This window comes from Lissotriton helveticus, chromosome 5_1 (genome assembly GCF_964261635.1).
Source record: "Lissotriton helveticus chromosome 5_1, aLisHel1.1, whole genome shotgun sequence".
NCBI lineage: Eukaryota > Metazoa > Chordata > Amphibia > Caudata > Salamandridae > Lissotriton > Lissotriton helveticus.
This window is the reverse complement of record NC_136065.1, coordinates 913,384,329-913,393,518: the sequence shown is the minus strand read 5'-3', so window position 1 is coordinate 913,393,518 and position 9,190 is coordinate 913,384,329. Positions and strand designations below refer to the sequence as shown.

The 9,190-nt window shown below is 42.9% G+C and overlaps 1 protein-coding gene across 1 annotated transcript; it reads right to left on the bottom strand.

Moving 5' to 3' along the window:
* Positions 1-2,534: 2,534 nt before the first annotated feature.
* On the bottom strand, positions 2,535-8,881 carry PPP1R3C (protein phosphatase 1 regulatory subunit 3C). Its single transcript, XM_078643376.1, has 2 exons — positions 8,764-8,881; positions 2,535-6,753 (listed from the first exon to the last, which is right to left on the bottom strand). The coding sequence occupies exon 2, from the start codon at positions 6,750-6,752 to the stop codon at positions 5,799-5,801; it is 954 nt and encodes a 317-aa protein (XP_078499502.1). The 5' UTR covers position 6,753; positions 8,764-8,881; the 3' UTR covers positions 2,535-5,798.
* Positions 8,882-9,190: the final 309 nt, after the last annotated feature.

Below are 9,190 nucleotides of genomic sequence, written 5' to 3'. Positions count from 1 at the left end.
ACGGGCACACAAGCATAATTTAAGCTGCTTGCAATGTATCAGCACTGAGATTGGAAACAAGAGTCTAGGGTTCCTCTTTTAATTGCAAAAAGCATCTGTTCATCAGTGGAGCCGACATCAAATACAGGGACTTGCAAAATGTCACATATTATCCCTGGTTTGTTTATGTGCACCTGCAACTCACTTATATGGGAATAGCACCACTCTTTTGGTAATGGACTGTGTCAGAAGAACAACTGTGGCAAATGCACCTGAGTATGTCAATGCTTTATTGAGTTGTATCATCCTCCTGGACTGTGGACGACGGTGAAAAGGACATTTTCCGAGTGCATTTCTATTTCTCTTGCTTTCTGACAACCTGGTAAAAAAACTGAATTCACCTGTAGGAAGAGCCCGATTCTTGTCACTGTGAGAGCCAAGTACTCTTGAGTTCTGGAACAAGGGTGAGAAAGGCAGGGGAGCGAGAATAGAGAAATGTCAACAAGCGCACGCAGCCACGCTAATTGGAAACAGATGGCCCCTGCGCGCCGCTGCTCGCTCCTGCAAAGTGAATGCCACCACAAGCACAAGTGTTTGAAAAATACAAACCGATTCCAAAAGTTCATCTCCTAGATCAATGCATGTGCACTGTGCTAGGCTCGACCTAAAAAGAAATCTGTATTGTGTTCATGGTAGGTAGTATGTTTTGGGTGTTTAACGATGCAGAACTCCCATGTGCCATTTCTTCATTTTCAGGCTGATGAACACTACGTTACTTTAGTGTCACTTAATTGTTACCTAAACAAATTGGCTATGGAAAGAAGCAAGATAAAACTTAAATGATTATGTGTTGCATAATTCACATATAGGTAGCAGCAAGACAAAAGAATACCTGTTTTCCACCTAAACAGTTTTCAAATCCAGCAGCAATCTCTTGCTGCCTTCTGATTCACCCCTACCCCTTCAACTTGATTGCCATGCCCTCCCCCTAAGTCGGAGGGGAGATATGGTGCTCTGCAGCCTCCCTGACTGAGCCATGTCAGCATGAATTGAAGATTCACCTTAGTCACAGTTCTCATCAGACCTGCACCTGACAGCATACATTAAGTTTGCGGGTGCAAGAGAACCACCCTGATTCCTCAACTCCCTCTGGTCTGTGGAGACTCAAGAGTAAGAGCAAGGTAGAGTGTGTATGCCATCTGCCATTCCACGCAGCTCAAGATGCTGAACACCCTAGCTAGGCTGGGCGAGACTAAGTTAGCAAGTACATTCCTTGATGATGGCACAAAAATAGAAAACAGCTTTGGGTTTTACTATTGTGACAAAATAGTATTGGACTTTGAATATGGGGCAGATTTACAAGGACTGGCTCATCCCTGCACATTAGTAGAGATTAGCCAGTAAAGATGAGACACGCAGGAATACCCTTGTGCCACCACGGATGCGTTCCATTTACAATGGGACGCACCAAGGCACAAGGATAGTCAAATGCGTGTCGCATCTTGTGTCGTAAGGGCGGCACATTGCTAGAGTTGTGTCGCAAGCGCGACGCAACTCCAGCAATGCTCAGGGGCATCCTATACTTAACATGCTGCGTCACTCCATACGCCTGCTTCAAGCAGGGGTATGGTTTTGATGCAACATGGATGTAAAAATTACTCAAGTGATCTTGTAGATTTCACTGTGTCACTGTTACGGGACTTCCTTGCGACGGAACGCCCACCTTGCATACATTATACCTGACACAGGTATAATGTAGCGCAGGGCTTTACAACGTGGCGCATCTCATTAGATGTGTCACGTTGTAAATCTGCTGCATGGTGGCGCATTGTTTACGACGCAGCTGCGTCACAGAAGAGACGTACCGGTGTCGTAAACATGTTGCAAGGGGCTTGTAAATCTGCCCCTAGGTATTCATGGTAACAGCTTCCTTTTAAGTCATACACAAATAACCAAGTCAGTTGAGAATGTGGATTCTTGATTAAATGGAAGCAAAAGTTAATTGGTCGATGGAATGCACCAGAGAATAACAGGACAAATGCGCTTGGTGACTCTTCGAGAATTAATAATGCAGAATTTGTTGTTGGCGTGTTTGGGACTATGATGTAAGGTAAAGTTGGTAGAATCATTCTACTAGATCTACTAACTAATGTGCTAGATGTTAAGTCTTGGTTTGTGGTCATCCTCCCAAGCAAGCAACAGTGAACTATCAAAGAGCACTGTGTAAATCATTGATAGTACCTGGAATGGGAATATATTTCATTTGGATGCAATAACTGGTCTCTCAGCGTTTAAGGGAACTGGCAGATCTTACATGTGTTTATGTCATATAGCCAGTCCTACCAGCAGCCCTAGGTTGCAGATATCCATGACACACTGGAGAGAAGTACCTTTCAACTGGAGTAAGCCTCTGAGTAGAGGACAGAGTTTGGACATCCCTGCTGTACCACAAACCGTACGTTTCCAGTGACATTGGTTAAAAAATCAAACGCCCATGTCAGTATCACACAGCTCATCCCTGTACAATGTTTCAGAAAAAACAACCTGCTCATGAATCATAACAAAACATATGATTTATTCATAAAAGGACCAGACTTTATCATACAGTTCATATGTACAGTGATAAACTTACAGTAGAAAAATATTCTGTTGGGAATTTAAAACTCACCCACAATGGTACTTCCATGTTTGCCCTTCATTTCATAAGATGCTCCCCCAGGGCAAATCTCCCAGCACTGAATCAACAGTTCAACATTCCATAAAGCTAAACGGCATATCCTCGTGTCAAAACAATTATGTCAAAAGTGACAGAAGATGTGTGCATTTTGCCGAGTATACACCTTAGCCGGACCTCTCGTTTTTAGAAAATAGTAATAAAGCTCTCTCTACAATCTTACTGTTTGTACCTCAGGAAGTAAAGTTTGTAGTCAGTTGCTGTACAAAATTACATTGCATGTGTTCAACTCTATAAAATCAAAAATGAAAGTGCACAAGTAACGTGTCCATCGAACCAACAAAATATACAGGTCACAGACAAAAATGACTAAAAGCAGGCAGTTCCTACATGAGTACGAACACTTAGCGAGCATTCACATATGACCGTGTTTGGAGGAACCTAGAAACCTTACTTAAAATAACTGTACCACATTCTGGACTAAAAACAGTTCTACATCGGTAAGTCTGCATTTACCTATCACTCCTCCTTGAATTAGTACAGGCTTCCCTTACAGTGTAACTTCCTGAAATGAGCATCCTCCGAAAAGAGCCTTATAAAATGTATGTCACAACAGAAAGTGTTTGGGGTTTTGCGCTTCTGTGTATTACATTAATGCATGTGCTGTACTCGTTAATTCGTTTTCCCCAGACTGGCAACTTCCAAATCAGTGCCTCAAAGTGATCGCATCTCATAAGAGGCAAATTTGGCCAACCCTTGATTGTAAGCCAACAGAAAGATGCGTTTTGATTTTTTCACTTTCGCTCTTCCTATTATATCACAGACAATACTCTGGGCTAAAATCCAAAGGTGGTTGCAGGTAACACTCGTGATGTGGGACCAGTTAGCTACATACCAAATAAGTGTATCCATAGGTGTATTCAGCTGCAACGAAAACACAAATCGCCTTCAATATGAAGGATTACAGTCATATGACTTTACAACAAAGAGTGTAAAAACTTTGAATTGAAGACATATACTCAAACGTAAAATCGACAATTGTAAAACGCAACATTTTCAGAAAGTTGTGATCCATAAAAAGATCTAACAGATTTGTTCTGCCTCTTGTTTCTTCCACTCATGCAATTATTTTCATGTAAATGAAACAGCGGGCTACGTTTGGTAAAACTGTGCACAAAGAAAGGCGTTTGGATGCTTGATAACTCCACTAACAAGAGATATAAGGCAGGTTTAGAATTCGGAAATCCCAGGTTGAGGTGCAGGTCTGATTACGTTGCCTCGTTTTCCTACCTTTTAGCTACCTGGACTTTAAACACAGATGCTATGTTGTACACAGTCGTACGGGCTGATTAACGACACAGTTCTTTGATTAATTGCGACATGCATCATCACCCTTGCTTTCCCAGCTTTTGATTTAGACAAAAAAAACTGGAGCTGGGTTAAACAAGTGAGTTTGCTCTGTGACCCCACAACCTATTTCTTTACCTCAGGGCCTGGAGTTGTCTTGCCTGTAAATCTGTAATCAAACCTCAGGATCATTAACTTCATGTGCAAGTCCTGTGTGATGTATCTTTCAAGTTTATTGGACTGCTTACATTCTGGCTGTGCAAGTCACCACTGCTATGCCTTTTCCTGGGATGTTTTGTGCTCCTGTGTAACTTTCAGGCCACAGGTTAAAAGACGCCTCCTCTTTGGCCCCGAAGCACGATACAGAAGATAAAGGCGAAAGACAACCAAATAAAGTGCTACGTCCTGATTACTTGGTAGAGGGGTAACATTTTTTGTTGTTCAACTAAAACACAACCAGGTCCCTCCTCACAAATCATCTTGTACTAATTTATCGATAGGAAGAGTAGGATTTCCAAGTCTATGTCACTGATCAAAGTCTTGCTGTATCCTTATGCTTGTTTACTCCTCAAACTCAGCTTCACAATGGACATTTACAAATTAGTGCACTTACTTACACATCCTCTATTCTCGACAACAATTAAGGAGACTGGCTCATTAGATTTGGCTTCTAGACTTCTAAAAGGCACAGTGTTTCTACAATAAGGTGCTAATGTGCTCTCTGTACACAATACTAACAAGGACACATCCCTTCTATCTCTCAACACGAATTAACCTTGTGCAAAGAAAATCCATTAGGCAATTACTTTCTTTGCCAAGATGGTGTTTTCCTTTCTATAAATGGATCTGAGGTGAAGCTTAAAACTACACTGCAATCTGTGAGAATAGAACAGCTGTGTGGGTTGGATTCTAGTGTCTTAGCTGCTCTTCCAACTTCGCCTACACACCTTTACCTCCATGAATGTTTGCCAACTTTTTAGAGACCAGCTCTAAAAATATGCAGCTAGTGTTTGTAAAAAAAACAAAGGCCTTGGCAACTAACAGGCATCTGTTCTTTAATAGTATGCATCGAACAGTAGCTATCACAGCACATTCGATCCAGGTCAGTGGGGGTTGCCACACTGAAGTAGTTCTAGGTTAGTTTTTCAGGTCGTTTGATGATTTGAGCAATTGTAAATCGTTTCCCAGTAAGCAAATGGTGGCTGCAATAAGCAACAGCAAAAATTCAGTTTCACGTTGCCATACCAGACCACAGTCAACTGGCAACCTTCTGTCAAAGGATCTGTTTTACGCCTGTGGATAAGAATAGTGTGTCCCACAACCAAAAATAGGCCCATCTCTTTAAGACTTTACATATTTTCTAGTGCACAAAGTAAATTCATGCATCTTCTTTCATGGCATTGCTCTTAAATAGTTTACTCAACTTTCTAAAACCTTTTGACTATTACTTGACATCTCTAACTTTCTCACTACTTCCACTGTCCTAAATATTTAGGCATGTAGGTAGGTATTTCCCTGGATTTCATACAGTATGCTATCTTTAATTTACTCAATTAACCAAGCATTTTAAAATGCTATTGTCTTCTTCCTATGTAGCTTTCACAAGACGCATATTCCAAATCACATGATGCTCATATTGCTCCCTTTTAAAGCAATTGCTAGGACCCTGTACGAATCTCGATCTTTCGATTGAACGAAAGCTTAGATAGTTGCCAGCGGCAGTTCCTTTATGCTTGAGTGTGCATGCAGCACTACATTAAGCTGTGGCAAGCAAGAAGATGGTCAGATGAGTATTTTTTCACCAGTAGGGAGCTGTGTTTCCAATACTGCCCCAGCTCTGCCATTCTGGAAAGAGACCATTCGATGTCTTGGGGCTGCCAAAGTGGTCAAAGTTAATTCTGTGGGGATTCAGTTGCCGTTTGCTGACAATGCTCTTGGTTTTTGGGGATGCTGATACCTGAACCCCATCAGATTTCCATTCTGCATGGACTATTTTATAGTTCTGGCCTTCATTATTGTCCCAGAAAACATGGCCTTCACTTTCAAAGGAAATGCAGAATTCAATTTTCTCTTGGGCGGATATGGCTGGAGGCATGTCAATTACAAAGGAGAAAGTATCGCTGTCGGCGCCCCCGTACACATTGTTCATGTAAACGCAATCAATGTCCGTGAAGCTTTTCCAGGAATCATACGTTATCCGAATCTGGACCTTCTTTGTGAAGCTTAGGTTCTTCACTTTCACGGTGCCTGCGATGGATCTCTCCTGAAGGGTGCAATTTTCAAGGCAAACAAAGTTTTTCTGTAGGCGGTTTCGGAAAGCTAAGTAATCAGCTGAAGGTTGGGCAAATTCCAAGATTAGGTTCTTTTCTTCATGCAGTTTCAGGCCTGCTGTGATATCTTCAAGGTCTTTCAAGTCAAACTGGAGATCCTGCACCGACTCCTCTTTGGAATCTGAAAACACGTGTATGGCAGTGAGTGACAGGCCCTTGGAATCTGCAAAGACCACCCTTTTCTTGTTTCTATTTTTGGGGCGGTTCCATTCACTGCTTCGGGAATCGGACTCCTTTTTCAAAGCCAGGCATGGTCTCAGTGGCTTGAAGCGATTCACAAGGTTTTTCCCTCTGTAATCATCATATGGACTGAAGAATTTAGTTAGGGGAGGAGAGTGCGCCAAGCAGAGTCTCACTGCTACATCCACAGGCATGATGGAGCTTGGCAATGGCCGAGGGTCTAGGATCTGTATCTGTATCATCCTGAAATAAAGAAAATACAAGAGGGTCGGCTTAGACACCCGCAGTTTCACAATTCCAAAGCATACAAGAATCCATACAATTACTTTTCATTTTGTACACTGCAATCAATCTCACTGGTGTTTCTTTGACTTGAGTTTTCGAATCAAAATTACCTCACACTGCCATAAGCACAACTTTTGCATTCACTGTTACAAAGTGCAATCAATTTTTATTTCTTACTGCCCTTGAAGTTTTCATAGTGTTACTGATACCCACAATGCACCACGAGAACTGTCAGCGTTGGCACATAGTAAGTCACTGGCACATACATACTTCATACAAATTACAAATGTTTTACATTTTACATAATGAGATCAAATTTCGAAATGGCAATTTTATTGAAATAAACTTTTATACGAAAATGTTGTTCGAGTATAGAAAAAGAATGAATGCACATAGTTCAAGTCCACCTAAACTCAATAGGAGACTTCATAATTTGATATAGCCCTACCTGTTCTTCCTCTAGTGTCACAACTATCACACATCTTCCAACAGTCACGACAGGCTCTCAGCACTTATGATAGTCTTACAGCCATCACTTGAGTCTCTCTGCAACCACAGCAGTGTCCTTGGGCTCACATCTGTTCCTGTAAACTCACGTGTCTACTCACACGTCTCTCTGAACTCCCAGGAGTCTCCCTGGGCTCACAGAAGGCTCATTCAAGTCACAAGTCTTCCTGGAATGACACGAGTCTTCCTACTTTACTACTCAACCCAATGTGTACCCCAAACTGCCCTTAATGGGAGGCACATTCAAAGTTAGAAATTTGCAAAGTTCGACTAAAAGGAAATAATTATCCACAACAATTATCCAAGGACATCACCGAAACATGAAAATACCGAGCATAAGTGAAAGAAGTTTTTCTACAATTAACATATAACGTCCATTGGGTAGCCCCCAAGGCATAAACTTACTGCTCCCACCTTGTAAATAAATTGCAAATCTAGGACTGTGTGACGTCAGAACGTGACGTTATTAGCACCATCTTAATTTTCACATCACACTCAACCACAAGAGTATGCAGTCGATTTATACCAGACGCTACCATGAGCAATGTGAATGTGAGTGATGTGCATGTTATCCGACATGGGAGTACGGCGGACTTAGTCTGCCATTCCGAGGGCACTAACGGGTTAAACGTAAATCTCTTCAATGAGCGCATTAACCCACTGAGCTACTTTTCCAACTAAACTACTATAATCCTCTCCTGCTGAGGAGTGTGAATGTTTGCCAGCCACTGAAATAAGACTGACACCGTGTAAAGGCGCGGTTTCTTGATTTGTGCACAATTGTGGGGGTGCAGCCAAGACACACATTTGCGAGGCACAATCCATGCATTTTGTTGCGTCATGTCTCCGGGCACCCTCAAACCTGAGCCGTGCACGACGATTCCACCGGGCAGTTGGCCTGCCACTCACTCTGCCACACACACAATGTCATCCCGTCCAGCCTGGCAGCTGTACAAACTAATGACGAACTGTAAACTACTGCGTATTAAACATTTACTCGCAACCGCACGCTCGCCCCGCATCTTTTCTAACACTAACAAGCGCTGATGAGACGATTGGCATAGGATGTAAATCAAAGGTAAAGATTTAACAGTAAGGGTTGGGGGGGAGGCGTACGTAAAAGTACGTTTTGAATGCAACAGAGGTGGTTAATGAAATTTAAGCACACTTTTCAAGCATGAAAATTAAAAGGGTTCAAGTGACTGAGATGCAGCACCCTGTCTTTATAAAACAGTGATTTTATGAAACTAGAACTAAAAGCCATGTGGTTTCTTGTGCGCACTTTGGAAAGTCGGAGCTCTATCATATCACGCCGCCACCGTGCCTTTTCCAAAATTCACTCTCTCAACGCTGTTTTCTTATTCCTCTCTCGCCGTGCAATTCAAGGCAATAAAAAGATGGGTAACCCTGCGCTGCTCTTGTCCAGTAAACTGAAAAATGCCACCATTTATTCGTCGATACCTGGATTTTGATGAACTTTGCTGTGGAAGCTCGGACTCAAGCTAGACCCGGACTCCTCTCCGTGGTGCAGCCTCTCGCAGACTGCAGTGGCAAGACGCGAAGTCTGGCTTGGCTGCTTATCGGCTGCTGCTCTGCCCTCTTCACGTGCACACCCGCAGGCGGCCAATCAGAGCGCAGCTCGCGCTCCTGCCAAGCAATCAGGCCGCGGCTCGCCTACAATCTCCAGACCCTGGGAGCGTGATCGGGTTTACAGGGTTTACAGGCTGGACGTCCAGCTGTGATTGAGAGGACGCGCGCGCGGGTGGGGGAGGTTGTTCGTGTGCGACCTGAGCAGAGAACGGCGGTCGGTATTTAAACAGCTACCGGAAGATTGAAGGGAACGGAGGGAGGTTCTCTGTGCAAAGAAAGGTCTTACCTTTGAATACCT

Coding starts and splice junctions, on each gene's coding strand:
- PPP1R3C (XM_078643376.1), bottom strand. CDS start 6,752: ATGATACAGATACAGATCCTAGACCCTCGGCCATTGCCAAGCTCCATC.